The sequence below is a fragment of the Hypomesus transpacificus genome, chromosome 20 (assembly GCF_021917145.1).
Source record: "Hypomesus transpacificus isolate Combined female chromosome 20, fHypTra1, whole genome shotgun sequence".
NCBI classification, from domain to species: Eukaryota; Metazoa; Chordata; class Actinopteri; order Osmeriformes; family Osmeridae; genus Hypomesus; species Hypomesus transpacificus.
Genome location: NC_061079.1, coordinates 5,004,323 through 5,029,860, shown reverse-complemented (window position 1 = coordinate 5,029,860; position 25,538 = coordinate 5,004,323). Strand labels below are relative to the sequence as shown.

The 25,538-nt window shown below is 47.2% G+C and overlaps 4 protein-coding genes across 10 annotated transcripts; 1 reads left to right on the top strand and 3 right to left on the bottom strand.

Annotated features, from left to right (window-relative positions):
• The first annotated feature begins 35 nt into the window (after positions 1 to 35).
• LOC124482546 (cation channel sperm-associated protein subunit gamma-like) lies at positions 36 to 5,704 on the top strand. Its single transcript, XM_047042903.1, has 12 exons — positions 36 to 72; positions 323 to 435; positions 622 to 702; positions 820 to 876; positions 1,033 to 1,189; positions 3,979 to 4,042; positions 4,145 to 4,243; positions 4,430 to 4,531; positions 4,651 to 4,743; positions 4,832 to 4,931; positions 5,180 to 5,306; positions 5,633 to 5,704. Exons 1-12 carry the CDS (start codon positions 36 to 38, stop codon positions 5,686 to 5,688), a joined length of 1,086 nt encoding a protein of 361 aa, XP_046898859.1. The 3' UTR covers positions 5,689 to 5,704.
• Positions 5,705 to 5,733: 29 nt separating this feature from the next.
• Positions 5,734 to 14,105, bottom strand: hnrnpl (heterogeneous nuclear ribonucleoprotein L). 5 transcript variants are annotated; one of them, XM_047043027.1, is made up of 14 exons: positions 14,009 to 14,105; positions 13,094 to 13,212; positions 12,609 to 12,846; positions 12,389 to 12,474; positions 11,915 to 12,011; positions 11,672 to 11,744; positions 7,898 to 7,933; positions 7,535 to 7,603; positions 7,179 to 7,435; positions 6,932 to 7,053; positions 6,627 to 6,828; positions 6,435 to 6,492; positions 6,202 to 6,309; positions 5,734 to 6,095 (listed from the first exon to the last, which is right to left on the bottom strand). In XM_047043027.1, the coding sequence occupies exons 1-14, from the start codon at positions 14,090 to 14,092 to the stop codon at positions 6,037 to 6,039; spliced, it is 1,608 nt and encodes a 535-aa protein (XP_046898983.1). In that variant the 5' UTR covers positions 14,093 to 14,105; the 3' UTR covers positions 5,734 to 6,036. The 5 variants fall into 5 exon arrangements, with proteins under 5 accessions (XP_046898983.1, XP_046898984.1, XP_046898985.1 ...); XM_047043028.1 differs by having other exon boundaries at positions 6,202 to 6,297; XM_047043029.1 differs by lacking the exon at positions 7,898 to 7,933.
• A 486-nt stretch (positions 14,106 to 14,591) lies between these two features.
• On the bottom strand, positions 14,592 to 18,023 carry srsf7a (serine and arginine rich splicing factor 7a). The gene is made up of 9 exons (XM_047043031.1): positions 17,913 to 18,023; positions 17,702 to 17,804; positions 16,957 to 17,185; positions 16,660 to 16,842; positions 16,466 to 16,540; positions 16,245 to 16,283; positions 15,860 to 15,994; positions 15,469 to 15,579; positions 14,592 to 15,179 (listed from the first exon to the last, which is right to left on the bottom strand). The coding sequence occupies exons 3-9, from the start codon at positions 17,175 to 17,177 to the stop codon at positions 15,128 to 15,130; spliced, it is 816 nt and encodes a 271-aa protein (XP_046898987.1). The 5' UTR covers positions 17,178 to 17,185; positions 17,702 to 17,804; positions 17,913 to 18,023; the 3' UTR covers positions 14,592 to 15,127.
• A 444-nt stretch (positions 18,024 to 18,467) lies between these two features.
• Positions 18,468 to 25,336, bottom strand: slc8a2a (solute carrier family 8 member 2a). 3 transcript variants are annotated; one of them, XM_047043188.1, is made up of 12 exons: positions 25,227 to 25,336; positions 24,979 to 25,116; positions 24,627 to 24,854; positions 23,862 to 24,140; positions 23,002 to 23,448; positions 22,396 to 22,760; positions 21,349 to 21,452; positions 21,196 to 21,213; positions 20,970 to 21,082; positions 20,180 to 20,279; positions 19,724 to 19,993; positions 18,468 to 19,608 (listed from the first exon to the last, which is right to left on the bottom strand). In XM_047043188.1, exons 1-12 carry the CDS (start codon positions 25,296 to 25,298, stop codon positions 19,232 to 19,234), a joined length of 2,511 nt encoding a protein of 836 aa, XP_046899144.1. In that variant the 5' UTR covers positions 25,299 to 25,336; the 3' UTR covers positions 18,468 to 19,231. The 3 variants fall into 3 exon arrangements, with proteins under 3 accessions (XP_046899144.1, XP_046899145.1, XP_046899143.1); XM_047043189.1 differs by lacking the exon at positions 21,196 to 21,213 and having other exon boundaries at positions 21,334 to 21,452; XM_047043187.1 differs by lacking the exon at positions 21,196 to 21,213 and having other exon boundaries at positions 21,343 to 21,452.
• Positions 25,337 to 25,538: the final 202 nt, after the last annotated feature.

Below are 25,538 nucleotides of genomic sequence, written 5' to 3'. Positions count from 1 at the left end.
AAACCTTCTCCTTCTCGGTCTATCTGGCCTGCGGCATGGCGGAGCACCTCGCTGTGGAGGACGAACACCTGGGTCAGTGTCGCGGCGGGGAGGGGGCGCTTGAATTGGGAGGCACACGGTGACACGGTGGTTGGGATTCCATGAATCTTGTTACTGATGTGGTGGAGGTGCTGTCTTCTCTGGAAGATCTTCCTCGATTCACACTTGAAGAACCTTGTGCTTACGTACGCCGTTTAGAAAACCTGTCTGACCTGAACTGACTGGTTTCTGGTCGGTCTCTGACGGCTGATGTTTTTTTTGGGGGGGGTGTTTCTTTTTTCAGATCTCAATGACATCAACTTCATCTGGATCTCAGCCGAGGTGTCTGACGACAAATACATCCGCGCCAGAGTCACCAGACAGGAGTTCTTCAACACGGGAGCTATAGTCTACGAGGTCCCTCCCCTCAGCAAACCTACCACAACACAAACACAAGCGACACCTCCTGTGCCATCACCGGCCTTCCTCCTATATCCATTCCCTCCGGGTTTGAACGGTTGATTTAGTGACCTCGCTCAAAGCTATGACCGGGTTCAAAAGCCATTCTCAGGGGGGGGTCAAGCGTGTCGTTTTGTCTCCCAGGTGACCGTGATGGACAGAGGGATGTTTCCGGGTCAGGCCCTGGCAGGGGAGCGTCTGCAGTACGTGAGCGTGCTGTTGAAGGTTAGAGTCGAGGGGGGGGAACTCTTCGTTCAGCGTGATGGAAAGGTTGGGACACCCTCCCTTTCGTGGATGTTCTGTCTGGGACTGGTCTGGAGATGGGAATTCTTGTGTTTGCAGGTGGGCAACTCGGAGATGCAGTGCTACCAGGACAGAGAATCAGGAATGTCCCTCACGGTGAGAATTTTGTTACATTTATGCTGGACCATGTTTCCGCTTCTGGTATCGTTGATCCTCAATGACAACGTTCTACAGAAAACATGAGAAATGATGCCTGGTAACTCCATTTCTGTCTCGTCTGATTTGTTCCCCCCTCCCCCCCTTTCTTGTTAGGGCCAGCACAATGTGCCTGTCTACATTGGCTGTGCTCCAGGAAACCGGCTGGCGTTCGACATCAGCACCACTCTAGAGCAGTGCACCCGCCTCAACAAGCGCTACTTCAACTGCCCCAAGCCTGACCCCATCATGCCCTGCTTCTTCTACAATGACAGTAAGCTTTTTCAATTAGTCATCGTTGCCCACAATATTCATTAGTATGTTTTGGATGAAATAATCAAAGGGGTTAGCATATGTGTTTTGGATGAAATTACCAAAGGGGTTACTATGTGTGTTTTGGATTAAATGACCAAAGGAGTTAGTATGTGTGTCTTCGATGAAATGACCAAAGGGGTTAGCATGTGTGTTTTTGATGGTAAACGACCAACATATGACCGAAAAATTAACAAAGGGGTTAGCATGTGTGTTTTGAATGAAATTACCAAAGGGGTTAGCATGTGTGTTTTGGATGAAATGACCAAAGGAGTTATTATGTGTTTTGGTCGAAATGACCAAAGGGGGTTAGTATGTGTGTTTTGGACGAAGTGACCAAAGGGGTTAGTATATGTGTTTTGGACTAAATGACCAAAGGGGTTTATGTGTGTATTGGAAGAAATAACCAAAGGGGTTAGTATGTGTGTTTTGGACGAAATTACCAAAGGGGTTAGTATGTGTAATTTGGGGTAAATGACCAAAGGGATTAGTATGTGTGTTTTGGATGAAATGACCAAAGGAGTTAGTATGTGTTTTGGTCGAAATGACCAAAGGGGGTTAGTATATGTGTTTTGGACTAAATGACCAAAGGGGTTTATGTGTGTTTTGGACGGAGTGACCAAAGGGGTTAGTGTATGTGTTTTGGACTAAATGACCAAAGGGGTTTATGTGTTTTTTGGGGTAAATGACCAAAGGGGTTAGTATGTGTGTTTTGGACGAAATGACCAAAGAGGTTAGTATGTGTGTTTTGGACGGAGTGACCAAAGGGGTTAGTGTATGTGTTTTGGACTAAATGACCAAAGGGGTTTATGTGTTTTTTGGGGTAAATGACCAAAGGGGTTAGTATGTGTGTTTTGGATGAAATGACCAAAGGGGTTAGCATGTGTGTTTTGGATGAAATGACCAAAGGGGTTAGCATGTGTGTTTTGGATGAAATGACCAAAGGAGTTAGTATGTGTTTTGGTCGAAATGACCAAAGGGGGTTAGTATGTGTGTTTTGGACGAAGTGACCAAAGGGGTTAGTGTATGTGTTTTGGACTAAATGACCAAAGGGGTTTATGTGTGTTTTGGATGAAATAACCAAAGGGGTTAGTATGTGTGTTTTGGACGAAATGACCAAAGGGGTTAGTATGTGTAATTTGGGGTAAATGACCAAAGGGATTAGCATGTGTGTTTTGGATGAAATGACCAAAGGGGTTAGCATGTGTGTTTTGGATGAAATGACCAAAGGAGTTAGCATGTGTGTTTTGGATGAAATGACCAAAGGAGTTAGAATGTGTTTTGGTCGAAATGACCAAAGGGGTTAGTGTATGTGTTTTGGACTAAATGACCAAAGGGGTTAGCATGTGTGTTTTGGATGAAATGACCAAAGGAGTTAGTATGTGTTTTGGTCGAAATGACCAAAGGGGGTTAGTATGTGTGTTTTGGACGAAGTGACCAAAGGGGTTAGTGTATGTGTTTTGGACTAAATGACCAAAGGGGTTTATGTGTGTTTTGGATGAAATAACCAAAGGGATTAGCACATGTGTTTTTGATGAAATGACCAAAGGGGTTAGCATGTGTGTTTTGGATGAAATGACCAAAGGAGTTAGAATGTGTTTTGGTCGAAATGACCAAAGGGGGTTAGTATATGTGTTTTGGACTAAATGATCAAAGGGGTTTATGTGTGTTTTGGGGTAAATGACCAAAGGGGTTAGTATGTGTTTTTTGGACGAAATGATCAAAGGGGTTAGTATATGTGTTTTGGACAAAATGACCAAAGGGGTTAGCATGTGTTTTGGTCGAAATGAACAAAGGGATTAGTATGTGTGTTTTGGGGTAAATGACCAAAGCGGTTAGTATATGTGTTTTGGACGAAATTACCAGAGGGGTAGCATGTGTTTTTGACGAAATCACTGAGGGGTTAGCATGTGTGTTTTGGATGAAATTACCAAAGGGGTTAGTGTCAGGGTTCGGATTTCGGAGGGGGTTTGACCCCATTTTCAGGCCGGGCGACGATGCCACACCTACGGGCCGAGGAGGAAAGGATCTGAGATGAGTGGTCTTCTGAGCAATGCCGTGGTGAACATCTCTCACTGTTGTTGTGACGAGCTCTCCTACTGTCTGATGAACATCTCTCACTGTTGTCATGACGAGCTCTCCTCCTGTCTGATGAACATCTGTCACTGTTGTTGTGATGAGCTCTCCTCCTGTCTGATGAACATCTCTCACTGTTGTCGTGACGAGCTCTCCTCCTGTCTGGTGAACATCTCTCACTGACGAGCTCTCCTTCTGTCTAGTGAACATCTTTCACTGTTGTCGTGACGAGCTCTCCTTCTGTCTGGTGAACATCTCTCACTGACGAGCTCTCCTCCTGTCTGGTGAACATCTCTCACTGACGAGCTCTCCTCCTGTCTGGTGAACATCTCTCACTGACGAGCTCTCCTTCTGTCTGGTGAACATCTTTCACTGACGAGCTCTCCTCCTGTCTGGTGAACATCTCTCACTGACGAGCTCTCCTCCTGTCTGGTGAACATCTCTCACTGACGAGCTCTCCTTCTGTCTGGTGAACATCTTTCACTGTTGTCGTGACGAGCTCTCCTTCTGTCTGGTGAACATCTCTCACTGACGAGCTCTCCTTCTGTCTGGTGAACATCTCTCACTGACGAGCTCTCCTTCTGTCTGGTGAACATCTCTCACTGACGAGCTCTCCTCCTGTCTGGTGAACATCTCTCACTGACGAGCTCTCCTCCTGTCTTTTTCTCTCGTCAGTGTTCTATCCCTTCTTCCTGATCCAGGACATGGTTTCTGGAAAGTCGGAGCCGTTCCTTGGGAGGTGAGACGTCTCTCCCTCTTTATCCTTTTTATCTCTCGCTTTTACGTGATATGTTTGTGTGTATATATATTTTATCGTATTTTGAAATGTATTTCCAAACAGCTATACCTTCAAGATTGTGGGTGGAGGGCCATTCTCCAAAGACAACATACGCCTCTTCTCTCCAGAAGAGGTGATGAGGTACAACAGTCTCAACTTCAGGTGAGCGCACTGAAGATACATATGAACCGCCAGCAAACTTTCTGAAAACTGCGTCATTAGTTTGAAATGCAACACGTCATTGGTCATTTTTGACATCCCAACACTTTTGAAAGTGTAGAAACCGTTTCTACTTGGTTCTAGAACCTTCCAATGACCAATTCCACTACCCCTGGTTGTGCTCCTCAGCTCCTCAAAGACCATGGTCTGGATGTTTGACGATGTGAATCCCTCGTTGAACGTCACCAAAGAGGGTTATGTGGTCCTGCATGGCACCACCAACAGAATCAAGTAACAGTTGGTCCCCTGCCCCTGAACTGTCCTAAACCTCTGCAGTTAGTGTGGAGTCGATTCTTAGACGCTAGTCTGTAGAGAACCCTCTCACGTTTGATGTGTGTGCTGTGTTCCAGGTGGCTGTGCCAGAGGTATTCCCCCTGCGGTGACTTGCCAGCTCTGAGGCTCCAGGCTCCAGACTACTTCTTCATCATTGAGATCTCAAACAAGTATGTGCTTTTTGAAGGTCGTGGGAGACCAGTGTTGTGAATTCACAGTAAAGCAGGAGTTTCCGGTTTGTTCTTTTTCCTTTGGCAGGGACGTAGATTTGAGTACCTACTGTGACTATGCGCTGCAGTTTACCCTCCACGTGCATGGCTTCCCATTGGATCCTCACAGGGGACTGTTCTACATGCTGGTAAGTGTGCTTCGGCCTGTTCCCCCTCAACCTAAACTCCCTTCTCAAGAGGATGTAGTGTACTGAAGTGCATGTAGTGTACTGTAAGTATGTAGTGTACGCCCTTCTCAAGAGGCTGTAGCGTACTGAACGCCCTTCTCAAGAGGTTGTAGCGTACTGAACGCCCTTCTCAAGAGGCTGTAGCATACTAAACTCCCCAAGAGGATGCAGTGTACTAATTCCATTGAAATTGTGTCTCAACCTCCTAGATGACTTTAGCCACCTTCTCGGCAATCCTCTTCAGTTTCATCGTGTACAACTGCTGCGGCCCAAGCTTCCAGCGCCTGGCTCAGCTGACCTACATGGCCGCCCAGCAGTGGAACAAGGCAGACACTGGTAAAACCCCACTCTTTCTAAAAAGGGGGTCAGATGGCTGAGCGGTTAGGAAGTCGGGCTATTAATCAGAAGGGTTGCTGGTTCGATTCCAGGCCGTGCCAAATGACATTGTGTCCTTGGGCAAAGTTTTTTCACCCTGCTTGCCTCAGGAAGAATGTCCCTGTACTTACTGCGAAATGACTTAATGTAATGTAAAAAGAAAATACTTCAACAAGGCAGAAGGTCCCTGTACTAATGCTGCTTTGTGGTGCATTGTTGCTGTCCCAGTTTGAACGGGTGAGTCCAGCACTCTAGAATGTAATGTCTGTTCTTTTTCTTTCTTCCAGATTCTGACATCTCCTTAAGAGACAGTGAGCATAGTGTACTCAGACAACTCGAATGAATCCACGGCCAGCTTTTTCAAGCGTTTAAAACAGTACACTACAACAACGCTCACCATTCACTTTATTAAAAGAAAAAAGGCAGTGTCGACGTTAAATAAAATGTTATATTTTATCATACTGTAAGTCAATGAACACACTTGAAATTGGGGGGAGTTAAAAAAATTAAAGGTCAAACATGACTCACTGATACAAAATCTCTCACCCTTCTATTCTTTAAGTTACATGAGAACTCTAGTGTCATTAGATTATTCTGTTTCTATGTGTTATACAGGAAGTGTCGACATAAATGCAATGTACACGATGCAGATATAGGATGACAGATACTCTGTGTGTGTGTGTGTGGGGTGTTAGTTGGCATGCTGCGCAGTAGAGAAACACAGCTTCAAGGTGTATGGATAAGGACCACCTGCGGAAAGAGGGTAAAGGTATATGAATAACAGGGTTAACAAAAAAAAGAAAGGAGAACTTGTTCCAAGTATTCAATGTGCTTGGATGGTTTTTTGAGAACTCACTAGGGTTCTTCATCTGGTAGTGGTTCATCAAGGCCAGAGCCTCCATGGCGTCGTTGATGGACTCCCACTCTAGCAGTCCGGAGGAGCTGCGCTCACCTGTCGCCCCGCCCGAGGCAAGAGACACACAGTCCAATTTATTGACACCGGACGAGAAGGCTTCCTGGAAACGCTACCCGTTTTTTTTTTTTTTATGTACACGATGGATTTTTGCGTGAATGTTACTCGTCACTCACTCTTTCCGGAAAACAGTTTGACATTCGACGCGCTCTTGATTCCCAGTTCGTCGCAGACCTGGTAGAAAATACAACCACAGAATAGAACCACGTAAGAATCCTCTTTTTCCCTCATACACAATGTTTGATAAGGCATGGACGAGTACTTCACACATCATTACTTAATACACAAGCCCCTCCCCTTTCTCCCACCTGGATGAAGATTTCGTTAGAGATGTCAGGCTGGCCGTTGAAGAAGTGCAGGACGTTGCTTGGGTGCTGGATGCGGTTCTTGGCCGCCTGTTCCGGAGAGGTGAAGCGGTTGTTGCGGGAGCCGTGGAAGTCTTTAAAACTGCTGGAGCCGTCCTCCAGCTCGTAAGACTGGCCAGGCATGATCGCCTGCTGTTTGGACACACTAGCAGAACACAGGCATCTGTTACTCCACAACCGTCAACACGACTACGCTGACACAAAAACAAGCACAGCGTTTTTGTGGATCGTTGGTGAGGAGCGCTTACCAGACATTGAGCTTCTGCCCAAACAGGAAGTTGTTGTTGAGATGGGTGATGGCGCGGTCTACAGCATAGCAGTCTCCCATCTCCACCATGGCTGCCCCAGGCTTGCTCTTCATGAACTTAACCTGAGCGAAGATAACACAGATCAGGAAGCAGTAACATCTTTTTCATGCGTCCTGCCAATCACAAAGCAGTATTTGTCCATTTATGAATCTTATTATTTTTTACTTTGGTGTCGCTTGCGACTCACCCGCTCCACGTTGCCGTAGAGACAGAAGACGTTGAACACCCTGTCTGCGTTGACCTTCGAGGGCTCCAGGCCGTACACCATGACAACGGGGGAGTCCGCGTGGGGGCCGTACTCAGGGGGCGGGGGGCCGTATCCAGGCCCAAAACGCTGGCCTCGACCACGGCCCCCCATGGGGGCCCCCATGCGGCGTCCCTCGTAGTGCGGGGGGGGCCCGTAGCTCTCGTCGTTGTAGCCATGATAGCCTCCTTGAGGGCCACCTTGTGTGAGGATAATCGGGCAAATGGACGTCTGAGATGAACGTGTCGCTCCTTTTGCGGCTATCGTACTGGTAGCAATGTTTGGGGTCGAATATTTACCGTAATCAGGAGGATGGTCTCCCAGAAGGGCGGGCTGCCTTGCTCGCTTGTTAGAATTGGCATTTGGATCTAAAGGCACCAAAGGGTAAAGAAAAGGTCAAGTGAAATGGACCCCTGATATCAAACCCCACTTCTAAGTGCACATTTACTTAACAGCTAAAGGGGATGGTTGTGATCAACATGCAGGAGTTGGGTCAAGATATTAAAGTGTGTTAATTCGCTCATGAATCAAGTTTGCAGGCTTCGAGTTCCCCTAAGACCATTTTGTTGCATCACTAGAAATAATGTAACATAATGGAGATTTTTTTTTTACAGGAGCATTAAGGACACAAAAATGCTTCTTGTTCTCAAACTCACACACACCTTGTGAATTGTTCCAATTGCCTTCACCATCAGCATCTGTGCAGGTACATACACATACATCAACACCAAAACATGGATACTAGCAGGGTAGTGAAATATTCTATCAACCAAACCACTGCTGAATATTTTTCACTTGGGAGATAATGGTTGCAACAATAAAAATAAAAAATAAAACAGGAATGTACAGTTTAAAAAGTGAAATATAAATATTAAAATCAATGAATGACCCCAAGCTGATTTGAAAATAACTTTATAACATTAGCAGCTACATTTTAAGCTACTGTTGCAGTTTGGTTTCATCTCACTTCCAAGACCCATTTTCTACAACAAGAACAAATATCGCAAGATTGAGACATTTGAAATGAGCTCTAGCCTTCCTGTGCCAGAGATCAACACACCATCTTCGGCAAACTTCTGTATGTCATAAACACATGTACTCAACATCATGACAGAACCCAGGAGTGGAATCTCAAAATGTTAATCTAGCAGAAGAACTTTCAATAATACCCCACTAGAAATGTTTATGACATGACTGAACAACTGACTCGATGGCAAACTAGTTGTCCGACGCGTTTGAATGATTTCCTGTACTATGGGACATGACAATCAGCAATCATTCTCATACCCCCCTTCCCCCCAAATCTGTATTGTATCCAAGAGTTCCAATAACGGTCTGGCTCTGAACACGTTCAACCAGATTCCTCATTTGAAATTCCAGACCTGGTGTTTTTGAAAACGTCGTTAAAAAGATCAACGATTCACTTGAGGGGGGGGGGGGGGGAATTGACATTTAGTTACCACGGTCACACAGACATTTACATGTATCCCCCCCCCCCCCCCCCCCCAAATCAGGCCAGTCATGTCTTTACATGTACTTACAGCACCAGACATGGAGCGCACAGGACGCAGTGGTCAGGTAGGGGGCGCTCTTCAGCAGCGATCCTACCCTCCACACACCTGTGACTCCAGCACACTCCTCCCCCTTTCCTTCCCCACCACCAGAGAAAGTACATCCAGCAATCCTCCGAGACGAGTGGGGCGGGCTGGATTCGTTTTGTCGGTTCCAACAACAACAACAACAAAAAAGGTTGCCGTTTTGCGGCGCGGTTCTCCCAGCTTACCGTGCTTTTAACCGCAAAGCAGGAGGGGCATTTGCACCGTTTGAGAGGGGAGTCTGTCCGCAGACACACAGAGCCAAACCTGCATCACACGGGAGGCGTTAAAGGCATCACTGCGTGCCGGGTCAGAGAGAGAAAAAACAACGTAGAAATCAACATAACAGCATAGAGAAGGGGAGATGGAGGGGGGGGGGGGGAGGGAGGTAAAGGGGAAAAGCAGAGCACCAGAGTCCATCAATGGAGAGAGAACTTTGGGAGGGAGAAGAAAAAAACAAAAAGTAAAGATGAGGGTTTTCTATCAGTCTGCCTCTGTGCTTGTATGCTTGACGGGGTGTTTGATGCTTGTGTCTTCGTGGTCCCCCCCGCCCTGGGGTTGTGGTGTGGCGCTTCTCCTCGTGTGCAGTGGCCGCGAGTGTTATGCCGCTTGTTTTTGTACGATAGCTGTCCCCCCTTGACGATGTGATAGGCAGTTTTTTTTTTAAAGTCGTCTGGAGTGTCGATATCTGCATGGTGTGTTGTCACTGGCCGTTCAGCTCGGGGTGTGTTGTCGTGGTGTGTTGTCACTGGCCGTTCAGCTCGGGGTGTGTTGTCGTGGTGTGTTGTCACTGGCCGTTCAGCTCGGGGTGTGTTGTCGTGGTGTGTTGTCGACACAAAAGGAAGGGAGGGGGGGGAGGGGGATAGCGAAGGGAGACCGCACACTCGGGTCGAGAGACGGAAAAGACGGGTCTCTAGGCCCCCCTTCTGTAACACTGTCTCGGTATGTTTCGGTCGTCTGTTGTTCCCTTGTCGGGCTGTGTGTTTGACAACTCCTCTGTTGCTCGCTGAAGTGGTTGTGGTGTGTGACAAACTGGGATCCCCCAATCACACCCAAAAAATGTGTGGTGTCTGTCGAGAGAGGGTGAGGTCTTCAGCGCTCGGGAAGGTGTGCGGCTCCTCGTAAAGAGGACTGATGGTTATCAATGTAATCAGGGTCAGTCTGTGGTTATGGCTGGGTGTCTGCTCACATGGAGTCCCGGCCTCTGTCCCTCACCATGATCAAACAGCACAATGGCCTTCCTCGCCAGAGGTGGAAGAGAGAGAGAGTGGTGGTGGACTTGAAGGGAGGGGGGGAGGAGGGAGGGGGGGAGGAGGGGGGGGGGGGGGGGGGGGGGGGAGGATAAGGAAGTATCTGAGAGTTGAGGTAGTGTGATTCCAGTGTCTGATGCCCCCTCGACTGTGTCCGATGCATACTGTGGAGGCTGCGGTTGTTGTTTTTTGGAGTGGCTGTGGGTGCTCGCTGTCGGATTGTTTGGGGGGGCTGGCGTGTGTCTGCTGGAAGGCTCGAGGGGAGCTGGTGTGAGAGTGTGCACGGTGAGGACACGGGGAGCGCCTTTTCTCACAAGGGCAGCCGGGAAACCTTTTTTTACGAGCGCTCGGAGCTAGACGGCTAGGAACGCCATTCGGTCGCCTGGTCCGCCAGTAACCCGCACGTGGCAAGACTTGGGATGAAGAGGTTGCGGCCGTGAGTCGAGAAAAGGCCGATTAAGACCTTGTAACGGGTGTGTTTGTGAGGTTGTGTGCGTTGCCTGCAGCGCCAGTCAAACGACAATGTGTCAGCGAATCCTTCTACGTCATAGTCTGACTCTCATGGCAGCACATCATCTCCGAATCAAAGCTAAACAGGTCCAAAAAGGCCATTTGAAACCCAACGGTTTCACACTCGTTTTCAAGCTCGTTCCAGAATGTACAGAAACTAGAAAAAGCAGTTAGACACCTACAGCAACAGCTTCACTTGGCTGTTTCTTATCTAGCATACAAGCTCCTCGCTGATTGGACACTTCAATAGCAGCCAGCCAGCCTCTGAGAGCTCCATTGTCTGAGGCTTGTTTCCTCCTAGATATATGAGACACCCATACAGACACGGTAGCTTCCAAGAGACGGGCTGCCTGAACCTTTAATTTGCACAAAGAGACGAATCCATGATGTATCAAAAGCATAAGTTACAAAACAAAATCTCCAATATGTTTTTTTGTTGTCTTTTTAATTTTTTTTGTTATATATATATATATATATATATGAGTGTAGATGCATTCCAAGCAATGCCTAAATGCATGGAAACTGCATTGGAGTGATTCAAGATAGTAACACATGGGGAGGGGGGGGGGGGCGTGAGTTTGTGTGACATGCTGTGTGGGCCTGCAGAGGAGTGTGACAACCTTTGTGACGGGTGTGTCCAGGTGTGCTTCAACGGTGAATCAACAGGTGCATTCGACTGACGTCCCCCCCCAAAAAATTATATAAATATATATAACAGCGGGACGACTGAACATGCGTGAGGCTGAGCTGGAGACCGGCTGCCACCCCCCTGGAGGACGCTCCTCGTGCCCTTACTGTGAGAGCCTGCAGTGTTGTGAGAGAAGATGTAAAAACACAAGACGCGTCGCAGGGATAGTGCCTCTGAGCCGACCTCTCCAACCCTCCTCCCCCCGCTAATCTCGGGGGCGGGTGACTGCATTTTGAGCCGATGGGTGAGGTCACTGCCCCAGGAGAGGCATTCAGAGACACTAGCCCTGGAGGCCTGGGACCCTACCCATCCCGTACAGTGCCGTAAGAGTAGAAGAACCAGAGGAAGACAGACGGGGAGGGGGGGGGTGAGGGGCTGTTGGTGTGCGTGTACCTTGGCCGCTCAGGTTAGGGTTGGTGTAGTCCCAGGTGTCTTGGTCGTTCTTGAACACGTTGAGGCGAGTTGGCTGCGGAGCACGACATTCAAAAAAATCAAAAAATACATATATATATATATACACACACACACACACACACACACACACACACACACACACACACAACTCAAAAACGAATGTTGAAAGTTCCCCGTGTAGCTAGCTTTGGGAGCTGTCAAGAGACGGAGATAGGCACCAACCTTAGCATACTCAATCTTTAGGGTGCAGCAACCCGAGTAGATGTCAGCCCCATTCAAAGACGCTTTGGCCCTCTGGGCACTCTGCACTGAGTCAAACGTAGGGGAGTTATGGAAGCTTGGTGCAGTCAGGACATAACATACATTCTTATTCAAATCTGTCCCAAGCAAATATGTCGTCCATTGCCAGAAAGGAGTGATGATACTCTGCCTGGTTAATTACACCTTACATACTGACTGAAGTTGACTGTATTTCGGCTAAACAACAATGGCATATATTATATCATCGTTTTGAGATTCAAGTTGTAATTATTGGGTACAATGTATAGACTGCAGGAATTATACTTTAGCCTTGTGCTTATAACAAAATATGGAAATGGAGGTGACGGGATCTGAATGCTTTCGGAATACACTAATTGTGCTAGTCTGCAGTGGCGGAGGGTAGACAGTGGGTGTTCAGACTCTGAAAAAGGATATTCAACCATGGCTTGAACCCCGTTCTTCCTGAAGATAACAATCCTCTGTACGGGCCCACAGTTGTTACAAATAGTGTACAGCACATCCTGCAAAGAATCGATACAGTTCAAAGACACAATCAAATATGTTAATGGCAAATAACGTCAAAACAAAAAAAGGCATCTTAGAAATGTTTTATAAACGACAGGCATCACGCGCGTGCAATGTCGTTTTGCGTTACCGTGGTGATGGGATAGATGGGGTTCATGATGGTGAGCAGGAGGACGTTGTTGACGCTGCGCGAGTCGTCGGGGTCTCCCGGTCGGGAGATTTTCTGGCTGGTGGAGTAGTTGATGAAGGCGGGGTGGCCCGCGATGTACACCTGGTTCTCGGCCGCGTAGGTCACGGCGTTGCAGGAGCCGTTCAGGTCCTCGTACTCCACGAGGGCCTGGCGCTTTTTGGGCATCATGACCACAAAGCTGAAGAGAGGGGGAAAATGACCTCGTTGGTGAGCCACGGCACGTACCGGACACGACAGCATGGTGACGAGTTACGTTTGCTGATGTACGGACAGGTGAACGGCGAGATTGGGATTGAAGCAGGATGGGTCAAATCTGCAGACATCTTGAAGGCAAGTAGTAGGCCCACGGGAAATCGTACTTCTTGGTCTATGGCTGTATTCAGCTTTGCAAATGTAGGTTGAATTCTCAAGGGATTGGTTATTACCTGATGGTGCCAAACTCCTGCAGAGCTTCTACCAGGTCCGCTTCCATGATGCCATCAACTAGGCCCCTGATGTGGACCACAGGAGATGGAAGCGTTTTATGCGGGTCGTCGTAGCCCTCCTACAATTAATTCAAACAAATTCAAACAGGCATAAAAAGTTAAGTCCTTGACCGAGAGAGAGACACACGTGATGAATAACATTATAGAAAATATTTGTCATTCAACACATTGTAAATTAATGTTCAATGTGCAGTGGCCCTTAACGCCACCCAAACAAACCCAGGTTATTAGACAACTAGAGTAGCGGCTTTCAAAACTAGGGCTTAAACTAGCAGCTGGCAAAATGAGCTAACAGACGGCACATTATTTTAGCGCGTGTACAAAAAACATAGAATAATCAAAGCCATAACTAGCTAGGCTAGCAAGACCACACCCAGCAAATGTACCCAGTTTGCTAGCTAGTAGTGCTGCCATATGACAAAGAGACAGGAGTCCTGAGAAGTGCAATCTATTCGCGCTAACGCGTAACATTACAGTAGCTACAAGCTATTACTAGCCATCTATTCATACTCAGTTTAGCAATGCTGAATGTTTACAATTAGCATGCATGCAATAAATACCGCAGATGAACAAGAGTAGTGTAGGTAAACAAGTAAGTCTGGGTACAATTGCATAAAAGAGCAAGTTGAAAGTACAATGGGGGGAAAAGTCGTTACAGGGGATACTGATTCGCATATACAGTACTAACTCACCTAGCTAGGCTAGCTAGTACTAGCTGTTGCCATTATAAACAGGGGGTTGCGAACGTTATGCTTTTACTACCCTCTCTGTTCTCAACAAACCAAAAATTCAGGCTTCCAAATTCGACAAAGCAAACGTTATGGTGTCCTACTACAGTGGCATGTAAAATATTACCGTCGTCATCCCTCCTTCCTCAGTTTTTTGCCTTTTCGTTGCTCTGCCACCCTCGTTGTAGTAACGACCCGCCGCAGCAGCCATGTTGTCCCGAATAAACCCTTCAAAAACGCAAAATGCCGAAATGAGAAATTGAGCCTGCAATGAAATGGATTGGTGTAACCGATGTGTCAATTTCCCCCAACAGACGAATCAAACTTACCCGAGAAAGTTCACTTGTTCGTGATTGGATGAGACGAACGTCAGTTACCAAGAGGGCTGGCTCTTGGGTCATGGAAAGCAAACAAAACGATACCTCAATACAATAATTAATAAGTGCTAAATTATACACCGAGAAATTATAGGCCTTATATTAAAATGTATACAGGCGTGTTTCTACTGTGAGGCAGCCTTTTTATTCCTGAAATGCAGTTACAATGCAAAATACTGTAGAAATATAACTTCAAATAACCGATGCCACGGACAATCAAACCAAAAGGTCAAGGAATCAAACCGAAATGCTTTAAAAGTAACCATCATCTCTCCGAATTAAGATTAAAATGTGACAAACTGTAGGATGATTATAAAATTCACCTAGTCCAAATTTAACACACAATTACATTTTATTTCATTGAAAGATTACATCCAACTCATGATACATGATCTCAACATCACTAGAAATGAACAGACAGCATATGAATCAGATTACTACAATGTGTAAAGATTCATTTTATTAAAAAGATAGCCATTTACATTGAAAAATAAAAAATAAAACCCTAATCATTCTTTAGTACAGCGATGCGTACACTTCAATGAACCCTACTGTAGCCACCATCAAGTCAGCACACAGCTTTTAAAAAGCTGTGAGACACTGGCCACTTGTCTTTTTTTAATGAATGCAAAAATAAGAAAAAAATATTCCCTGTGAAAAGAATTAAAATGACCATGGCAAAATGAATGTGGAATACCATAATGTACAGACCAAATAAGAGCTGTAAAGCCAGATGCCAAGGGATAAATTAAATAAAATGGGGAGAAAACAAAACCTAAAACATGAACCGGTGTAAAATGGCTTCAAGCCCTGAGGCAAATGGGGTAAGGGGACCAAGGAGAGGGCTCAGTGCCGCAATTCCCCTAGGGTCAGTCAGCATCAGGTGTTGGGCTTTTCCTTGGACTGGCTGACCTGGAACGACTGGTACAAAAAAAAAAAAGGTTAATCAGTATCCCATCCTACTGTAAAGAAAGAGTGGTAGCCATTCCTATAGACTGGGTCAAGTTAAGCTACTCCTCATTCAAAAATGTACATTTTCAAAAGCACAGGTAACAAAACCCTTTGTAGCAGGTCTTGAAACAGCATTGAATAGTCCGTGGAACACGAGAACATTTCTAAAACGGGCGTCAGCACTGTTTCAAACCGGATTTTAACGCTACAGGGTAAATACCACGAGAAAACGTTGTGGTATTGTGAGTTGTGGGCTCACCTGTCTTTCTTGGGGGTAGCGGAACGGGATCTGGACCTGGAGCGAGATCGGGAGACGTTGCGGGCCCGGGGACGAGACACTGACCGGGAACGGGAACGAGACCGCGAGCGACTGCAGAGAAGGGACAGTGATGTGACCGCTGAGCTTCAACTACCGTCTTCATTGCGATCTACCATCAATGTATACTATCAATCTTCCATTTCAGAAATCAGATTTATTTTTAATTTTTTTCGCCATGCAAGTTCACACAAACAAGGAATTTACTGTGGCAGGAATGCACCTCCCTGTCATAGTAAATTCCTTGTTTGTGTAAACATACTTGGCGAAGAAAGATGATTCTGATTCTTTTTTTACTGAATCAATGGTTTATAAAGTAATGGAAAAGACTCACCTTGCTCTGCGCACTGGAGTCCTTGACCGACGCACTGGAGTCCTGGACCGACGCACTGGAGTCCTGGACCGACGCACTGGAGTCCTGGACCGGCGCACTGGACTTCTGGACTTGGAGCGTGCTGGGGAAGCAGACCTGCAGGGCAAAGAGCCACAATATATTTAAAAAAGTTATAATACAAAGCTGGCATAAGTATAGAGACTGGCCATACATTATCTGCGTCACACACTAGTGTTTTATACCAAACCAGAGTGGTCCAGCTTCATGAGAAAAATAACTATACTTTTTAACATTATGAAAGAAGGAGAGAAAACTCTTTTCTACTACCATTAATCCAGAAAAAGTCTCTCAGGGTTCCCACAATAAATGGATTAGTAAATCTCACCTGCTTCTGCGCTTTGAATAAGACGGGGATCGATGTCTCCTGAAAAAAAAATTATACAAATGTTTAATATAGCAATCAGAATGAAAGGCCAGTCTGGCAGTGAAGTATAATTGAAGCGTTAATAAGACACTGTGCTAGATGGGACATCATTTATTGAGTCAACTGGTCAATTTTACAATGAGAAAAAAAAAAGTTTAAAAAACACACACAGTAGCACTCACCGATCATTGCTTCTGCTACGTGACCTGTAACGCTTTCCCCGAGACCTTGAGCGAGACCGAGACCGTGAGCGAGACCTTATAAAGCAAAACAAGTCGGATTCAGTTACCATTGCATGGGTATGGACTAGCAAGTCACGGGATAGTCTGTCATGTGTGATCCTTCCCATACGAAGTCTGAAAGATGGATGCTGTACCTGCTACGACGGCCTCCTCCCCTCTTGCTAAAGCGATAGCAATCGTATGCATAGTGCCCACTCTCTCCGCACTGGTAGCAGCGGTCGTTGGGGTCGAAGTTCCTGCGACTGGGGCGACCGTAGCGTGACTTGCGAGACATGCCCGTGGACAACTCCACTCTTATGCGGGCCCCGCAGAGTACTCTGAAGATTAGACACAAAGTTGGGTGAAAGGTTTAAGTCGAGCGTTCGTCAATGACAGCCATTCAATCACAGCATCCTCTCATTGATAGAGCCACGTAATCCATGCTCACTCACTTTCCATCCATGCCCTTTACGGCATCCTCTGCATCCCTGGTATCTTCATACTCGACAAAGGCAAAGCCGGGTGGGTTTCTAGCAACCCAGACGCTGCGTAGTGGTCCATAGTAACTGAAGGCTCTCTCAAGCTCGCCTTTGGCGGCACCGTTGCCCAAGTCACCCACATACACCTTGCAGTCGGTGTTGCGAGAGGAACCTCTTGACGACGAGTATGACATCTTGAAACCTTGACCGGGTAAGGGAAACATATTGAAACATTTGGTCTGCCCTGTTTAAACTCATCAGGACTAACTTTATCATCTGATGCATTCATTCAGAGGTAAGACCGCACTTCGGTTCTTAAGTACAAAATTCAATGTAAACTTAGTTATATTGAACACATACACTACTGTAACGAGCAATCGTTAAGCACTAATGTGACTGCATGTCTGATAACGCATAGATGATACAGTCATGCTTTGCAAACCAGGACAACATGCAACAGAGAAAACCAAGACACCAAACTGGCTAGTACGCGTGGGCTAATAACAGTGACAAGGCCGCATTGCCTTCTATGGTAGATAACGTTACCCTTTGTTCGACCATTACACATCAAGAGAAATAGCACCGTAACAATAATTATGTAAGACTTGACTGTGGGGTTGTTGAAAACATGTTCTATTCATGTTCTTATAGACTTTAGTGAAATTTGAAAACATTTTTGGTACACGATAAACAACGGTAGCCGTGGCTAGCTACTCACTTTCCGATATACTTGCTAGCTAGGCTAGCTAATGTAGGCGCCTTGGTTCCGCGAGTGAATGAATCTTTTTCCGGTTGGCGTCCGCCGTCGCCCGCTGCAAGCACTGTAACAAGAAAGCGAAATTATTTAAAAAAATGAATGAATGTCCTTTAGCTGCAGGTGAATTACGCCTTTTTGCTCAATTCTAATATAAACTTGGTAAAGTGCTTACATTTTCCACGATCCCCCCTTTCCCTTTTCGGCCTAGCTGTTCATTCGGGTCAGTAGCACGTTTTTCAGAAAACCAAGAGGAAGTACCGCCAACCTGCATCAGCCAACCGGAGAGCTCATATCTTTCGGTTTCAGGGAGGAGGGGCTTCAGTAATAGTGAAATTCCATTGGTTTCCATTGGCAAACAGCCCTAAACAGCATAAATAGCACGGGCGCGTTCTTACGTCAATCATAAATGTACACTGCGCGCACTGTTCAAATAAAGGTAGCTATTGGTGTGATATGAGATTCGTCTAATGAATTAAACAAGCCGAGACATTTACAGTGATGCAATTTCAGTATAATTGCGATAACTGATACATTTCAATATTATTTAGCTAACAAAAGCTGTGACATTCAGATATACATACATTAAACGACACAATAAATACATAAATGGATAAGTCTTCATATTGTGCTGGATGAATCCTCTCCTTCACACAGTGGTCACTCTAAATGGCAGATATCCAGTTATATCTCCTACCTACATTACAGTATTACCCTTTCATGTAACAACTTCTCAAGAATTGCATTAGTATTTTGCATGCATCATCATGTATAGTGGTTTTGGGAATGATGTTACAAGTGTCAGTATTGAGCTCAAGTTTAACATGTGAGGCTTATAGTACCTATGCCTCTTGTCACATTACATTGTAAATATACAATTATTTCAAAGGAAAAACTATTATACAAAAGCTGTGGAGGGGCCCTTGTGAAAGAGGAGGCTGTAGTTCACAATGTTCATCTGGGTGAACGCAACAGTCCCATCATCGTGCGAAAGTATTTATACTTCGACCCCCAGCAAACCAGCCTTAGGCGAGGTCTTTTTAAATATGGAGACACATTTTCAAATTCCCAGGTCGTCATGTACCATCTAAATTCTAAGTCAGTGACTTACATCTTGTAGAATACTTAACCTTGAGCTAAGTGATCCAAGCCCTCTTCAGGGCAGACTTAGACCCCAGATACTGAGAACTGTGTTCACGTGATCGGTGTTCACATGGTCGTCTCGGTGAGCTGTTCTGTCATTTCTTTGAACCGTTCCCATGTTTTTGTTCCTCTCGTCTCCTCGTTCATCAACAGAGGAAAAAGTATTACCTCTCGGCTGAGTACATGATATCTTTCGTAACATGTTGTCGATGGTGTGCGAACATTTGCGTGCTTGTGTGTTTAAGAGGTTTCTTCAGTGAGGGATATGTATCATGCTAGTATAATGTATGCCTGTTCATGCTTGCGTGTGCACGTGTGTTTCACGATAAATCCTCGTCCAACAATCGTCTCTCAGAAGCCCTTTACATGGCAGTAGGCCTCCAGACTGGCAAAGAGGATATAGAGAAACCAGAGGCTGAAAAAAAACATGGTGGTCAGCACCTTGGTGATCCGCGGTCCTCCCAGCTCGCCCCCTACCGATGGCCTCCGTCGCAACATGAGCACCCCCATGCTGATAAAGGCAAAGATGGTGAACAGCGTGACGGAGAAAGCGAGAGATCCGGGATCCACACGGAAGACTTCCCCTTTGACCTCCCAGTATATGGCCGCCACGGACCAGGCGACTCCGATTCCCAGAAACACGTTAACGGCGTTGCTTCCTGTCACGTTCCCCACCGACGCGTCGGCGTACTGGTCCTGAGTGGCAGCAACTTTACTAGCAAAGGTGTCTGTGAGAAGAAAAAAAAAATACAATCCGGGTGAGGAGTTTGTAGAATATTGGCTTGAAGACAGCTGAGAAATGGAGGACACAAATAATACGAACAGACGCAAATACACACTTACCAGGGATGGAGGTGCCCAAAGCCACAAACACCACAGCTGTGACAGTGTCCCTCAGTCCCACAGTGCAGCCAAAGTGGGAGGCCAGGTCCCCAATGACGGCTGTCAGAAGTCCAATGGCGGAAATGGACACTATGAAGCAGGCCCAGCCGTTCCAATACTCCGTCGGTGGAACACAGGCGAAAAGAATCTTCCAGAATACTGTCACAATGTGAATAAAGTAGTCAAAGCAGTTGGGCGTTCGTTGTTCTTGGCCCTCCTCATCCCCATCACCTGCAAGGATTAAACGGTAGTGGGGGTTAAATTAAATAGTCACCCGTAAATGTTCAACAATTTCCCAGGTAGTATTTTTTCTGTAATTAGATTATAATTATTAAAAGTATTAGCCTAATTCTTTAAGATTAACTTTTTTTCTTGTGTATCGGAAAACACATTTGAGGGAAATAAGTTTTGAATGACCTGCACTGACGGTGACGGCGTCGATGAACTGCTCTCTCCAGGAATGAGTGCCAACCACCAAGGCCAGGTTGGTGTCTCTCAGGAGCTTGTCCACTGTGTTCTATCATGACACAACATCCAGGAGAGATATGAGACCCGGAGGAAGCTCAGGGACATCGTTGAGAAACAGTTTACAGTGTCAAGATTTCACACAGACACATGCAGATATCCGTTAAGTTTAAAAGGATATCAGGAAGGGTACGGACAAGAGGACACTTCAATCAAGTTACACCTTGATCACAGGACTATTTCAGGAAATATCTTTAAATATCAAACATGTCGAAAATACACAGTATAGTATTGTATGTTTTTATATTTTCCGGGAAATAAGAAGGATCTTATAAACATGTGAGAGAGGTTAGGAGGAGCGGTGATCCTCTCAGAGGACCAGAACACACTGCATGCAGCGCTAATAGCTACTGTACCGGGTTTAGAATGCCATTAGGAGTCATTCCCTGTCGAATCTGATGGGAGTAGGCATCCAGGGGTGAGAGTTAGAACAACACTTATGTTCTCTCTCTCTCTCTCTCTCTCTCTCTCTCTCTCTCTCTCTCTCTTGCTCTCTCTCTCTCTCTTTCTCTCTCCCTCTCTCTCTCTCTCTCTCTCTCTCTCTCTCTCTCTCTCTCTCTCTCTCCCCCCCCCCCTCTTTCTCTCTCTCTTTCACTCTCAAATACACAAGCACAGATGCCTGCATGCCGTTTCTCTCCCCCCCCCCCCCACGAAAACCCAGTACCTTTCACGTCACACACACCTTGAACTCATAGGACTCCTCGATGATAACCTCCAGTCTGCTGTGTTCCCCCAGGATGGGCTTGCCCATCTCAGAGATCTTCCTAGCCTCTTCCTCCTCTGGACTGGGTTTGCCTGTTTCAGAAGAGAGAGGTATAGATCAGTCCCTTAAAACATTAGAGTATGGGAATTCTTCCTGTGTAAGAGGTTGTGCAATGTCTAGCGTGCGAGTTATCTCTGCGACTTACCCTGGTTGAGCAGTAGGGCTGTGGGAAATGAGACACAGGTTAACTTGAATTGTAACTAACCACAACATTTGTGAAGGGAGAACGCCTTGCAAAATGGACAAATCATCAAATACAAACACTCCAACCACACCCATGTACGGGACAAACACTGACCTGAGATTCCTCTCTTTAGCCACTTGGGATCTTCTAGAACGACGAAGAAATGCTCCTGCTTCTCGTACTCCTCCACATTCACAATGCGCACCTGGAGGGTCTGACTGTCGAGACAAACACACACAGATATTCACACACACACACACACACACACACACACACACACACACACACACACACACTGTATGAATCAACTCTGAAATGTTCACAAACAGCCTGTTATCTACTGAAAATGACTTAGTAAGGTTAAATAAGGATTCAATCGCACACACACACACAAACATGTTGTGCAAACAGAGTGTGTCCATGCAAACTTATTATGATGCAAATCAATAAAACCCTTGCTATAGTTGGATGTCTATCTACTTGTTTTTCTGTGGATAGTGTACTGGTTACTGTAATGGACCATTGTGATGTAAAGTGCAGAAGCTCCAATCAATGGCAGCTTTTAGGCCTGTCTGAATCCCACATTACTGTACCAGCTAGGTACCTTGTTCCGGCATGATTTGCTATGTCATGGCTTTCACTTTACTGGCTGGATATAGATACAGTCTACACACTTTAGCTGAACATTTACTGGCTGGATATAGATAAAGTCTACACACTTTAGCTGAACATTTACTGGGAAATGGATGAGCCACAGATGGCCAACAGTTCCCGATCTTGATAAAGGCTGAGATTATCATTTGATGTAATCATCTAATAGCAGATGATTGAGACTGTGTGAGTTGCTGACAACCCATTATAACCCCACAACAGGATTCAGGGGTTCACTTCCATTACCACATTTAGTCCATTTTGTAGGCTATCACAAGACTGTAAATATAACAAACTTAAGTACAGTTACAAGACTAACACTGTGTTTATATCCCTTGAGAATATACATAAACATAGACCTCCAAAATTGCCAACTTACTACCAACCACTAAATTATCTTATGCCTTGAGAGGGTGTCATCGATTTCCGGTTAACAGAAACAAACAAGTTGAAAAAAACATGGCTGCCAAAAAGCCCTGAAGACTCTCCCCTTCGGCTGTTTCAACTCACCTCGTCTGTTCGTTGGTGAACTCCAGCTCTCCCTTGGTCTCCTCGTAGTCAACGGCGGCACGGGCACTGCCGTCCTCGGTGTGGTACGGCACCACCACGGTGCCCCGCGAGCCAGAGTTCCTCGCCACCGTCACCACGACGACGCCCGAGCTCTCGCTCACGCGCAGAACGCGCTGGCTGAACGTGAAGATGCCCGCGTGGTCGTCGTCCAGGATGGTCACCGTGGCGAGCAGCGGCTCCACCAAGCGGCCCCGCGGGGGCGTTCCAACCCCGACCTCGCTGCCGCCCTCGTCCAGCCGGAGGTTCTGCAGACGCACAAAGAAGTGCTCGTCCTCTTCGAAGACGTCGTCATCCAAAATGCCCACCTAGGGATCGCAGGACACACCACACTTATGTGACCGAACAAAAGAAAAAACTTGACTTCCTGCTTAAATTGCCAGCTTTGATCCTACAAATATGATGAAATATAATCCGAATCTAAATCTGAAATCATCCCGCCAAATCAAAGACACCTATTTCTTTATTTTTGGACTTAAAAGGGCTATCCTTTTGCCAGCTACAGATGCCAGCGATATCCTTCCTCTCCTGTCTCCACCCTTTCCTAACCTTGATTTCTTTGCGGCTCTCCCCGGGCTTGAACACCAGCGTTCCCTCGTTGAACTCAAAGTCGGCCCCGGCGTTGGCGGAACCGTTCTCCGTACGGTAATCCACGCAGAACGTGTTCTGCCCGGTCCCCCCCTCGCAGACCACTCCCAAGCTCAGCGTCACGCAGTTCTCCGTGCACTGGTACTGAGCACGCTCAAACGACACGTGGGCACACGTGGCCCGGTCGTCGACCTCCTGGGGCCCCCCCTCGGCGGCGGCGGCGGCGCGGCGGGCGGCGTGCTTCTTGAGGACGTTGCCGGCGCCGATCATCATGCGCGTGGCCTGGATGCGGTAGAAGGCTCGGCTCTTCCTCTGGTGCACCAGGGCCGTGTAGTTGGCCATCTCGATCAGCTGCTCCAGGTCTTTGTCCGGATGCTTCTGCTTCAGGTCCTTCAGCAGGCGCACCACCTGGAGCATCGAGCCACAACAGCGACATTAAAGAAACGGCGTCGACCCTTTTTTAAGTTTTCGCCTCTGGCTGCGTGACGGAAGAGAAAAAAACTACTTTCTCCAGGTTTGAAAAGGTTTTCTCATTCCTAAAAAATATGTGATATGGGAGATGATTCCCATGCGATTCCCCTCTCATTCTTACATATACATTTAGTCATTTAGCAGACGCTCTTATCCAGAGCGACTCAGAGTAAGTACAGGGGCATTCTCCCCGAGGCAAGTCGGGCGAAGTGCCTTGCCCAAGGACACAACGTCATTTGGCACGGCCGGGAATCAAACCGTCAACCTTCTGATTAATGGCCCGATTCCCTAACCGCTCAGCCGTTTGACCCCTTGCATCTGACCCCTCTCATCCTTATCTCCACACCTACCTCTTCTCGGTTCTGCTCCAGCTCCCTCCCCGTCTGCACGGACACCGTCACGCTCGAGGAGTTGACGGGACTCGAGCCGCTGTCGGAGAACTTGCCCTCCATGATCACGTCCAGCCCCTTGGGAGCCAGGTCGCCCTCCGTCTCCACGATGATGCCGTGTCTCTTGTCGGCGCGGTAACGCTTGTGCATGTACTTGTAGAAGAGTAGTCGCCGGTCGGCGATCCACGCCAAGATGACGCACACGGGGAAGTAGAGGAGGGTGATCAGAGCCTCCCACACCTGAGGTATGAACACAACGTAAACGTACAAATTAACAACATCGAACCCACAACGTCTCGCGGTGTTGTTCCGCACGCAAACAGACACACAGAACAGACACGCAAACAGACGCAAATAGACACACAAGTAGACACAGAGATAGACACACAAATAGACACATGGAACAGACACACGGAACAGACGCGCAAATAGACACACGGAACAGACACGCAAACAGAAACACGGAACAGATACACAAACAGACATATGGAACAGACACACAAACAGACACACGGAACAGACACACAAACAGACACACGGAACAGACACGCAAACAGACACACAGAACAGACACACAGAACAGCCACGCCAACAGACACGCAAACAGACACACAGAACAGACACACAGAACAACCACGCCAACAGACACGCAAACAGACACACAGAACAGACACACAGAACAGACACACAGAACAGACACGCCAACAGCCACGCCAACACGCGCACCTCTACCACTCCGGGGGAGATGACGGCCAGGATGAGGTAGAGCCAAATGTAGGCGAAGATGCTCCAGAAGGCGGTGATGAAGAAGACGCGGAGGTGCTTGATCTTCCGGGACTCTCCGTCGGGGATGACCCACACGCAGATGCCGATGATCACAAACATGTTGAAGGCGGCGCTGCCCACGATGGTGCCCGGACCGAGCTCCCCGGCGTCAAAGTTGTGCCCACACACCTGGCATTCAGAGGACAAAGGTCAGGGGTCGCCACCTTACTTTGCCCTCGCGCATGACGACCGACGATGACCAAAAAGGGAATGCCTTCATTCATTCATACATTCACGCCCTTCATTCAATCACCTCGATGACGGACAGCAAGATCTCGGGTGCAGAGGAGCCCAGGGCCATGAGGGTGAGGTTGGACACGGTCTCGTTCCAGATCCTCACCGTGGTCACCGACGTCTCCCCGTTCGGTTTGGTGATGGTCACCTCCTTCTCCTAACAACCACAACGACACGGGGGAAACCCCCACCCCATGCTGGTGAGCGGAATCGCGTTGGAGGGAGGCGACAGAGAGGAGAGAGGGAGAGAGAAACGGGAGATCCTACCTGAGAGGTGATGACCTCGATGGCGGCCATGAAGCGATCGGCGATGATGGACACCCCCAGGAACATGTACATGAGGCAGGCAAAGTACACCACGGCCCTCCCGGCTTGCTCTCCCAGAGGGGGGTCGGGAGGATTCCACACCGGCAGCAGGATGCCCGGCCGGCACACCACCTTGTCCGTGCAAGTCCGCTTGCCCGACAAGCTGGAGTTGCCGACCGCCTGGGTCGTCTGGTTAACTGTCTGGTTGACCGTCTGGTTCACCGTCTGGTTCACCGTCTGGTTCACCGTCTGGTTGACCGTCTGGTTAACCGG

Excerpts from the sequence above, each read along its gene's own strand:
- LOC124482546 (XM_047042903.1), top strand. The coding sequence starts at position 36 with ATGGCGGAGCACCTCGCTGTGGAGGACGAACACCTGG. Across the intron at positions 703-819 it reads ACGTGAGCGTGCTGTTGAAG|GTGGGCAACTCGGAGATGCA; the intron begins GTTAGAGTCGAG and ends TTGTGTTTGCAG. Across the intron at positions 1,190-3,978 it reads CTGCTTCTTCTACAATGACA|TGTTCTATCCCTTCTTCCTG; the intron begins GTAAGCTTTTTC and ends TTCTCTCGTCAG.
- hnrnpl (XM_047043025.1), bottom strand. The coding sequence starts at position 14,092 with ATGGCTGCTGCGGCGGGTCGTTACTACAACGAGGGTGGCAGAGCAACG. Across the intron at positions 12,847-13,093 it reads CAGGAGTTTGGCACCATCAG|CTTTGTGGTCATGATGCCCA; the intron begins GTAATAACCAAT and ends CCCTCTCTTCAG. Across the intron at positions 12,012-12,388 it reads GGGGTTCAAGCCATGGTTGA|GTTTGACTCAGTGCAGAGTG; the intron begins ATATCCTTTTTC and ends TAACTCCCCTAC.
- srsf7a (XM_047043031.1), bottom strand. The coding sequence starts at position 17,177 with ATGTCATACTCGTCGTCAAGAGGTTCCTCTCGCAACACCGACTGCAAG. Across the intron at positions 15,995-16,244 it reads TATTCAAAGCGCAGAAGCAG|GTCTGCTTCCCCAGCACGCT; the intron begins GTGAGATTTACT and ends TTTGCCCTGCAG. Across the intron at positions 15,580-15,859 it reads ACTCCAGTGCGCAGAGCAAG|TCGCTCGCGGTCTCGTTCCC; the intron begins GTGAGTCTTTTC and ends CCTTCTCTGCAG.
- slc8a2a (XM_047043188.1), bottom strand. The coding sequence starts at position 25,298 with ATGTACATGTTCCTGGGGGTGTCCATCATCGCCGATCGCTTCATGGCC. Across the intron at positions 23,449-23,861 it reads TGGAGCAGAACCGAGAAGAG|GTGGTGCGCCTGCTGAAGGA; the intron begins GTAGGTGTGGAG and ends TCGATGCTCCAG. Across the intron at positions 22,761-23,001 it reads AGAGCCGCAAAGAAATCAAG|GTGGGCATTTTGGATGACGA; the intron begins GTTAGGAAAGGG and ends TGCGATCCCTAG.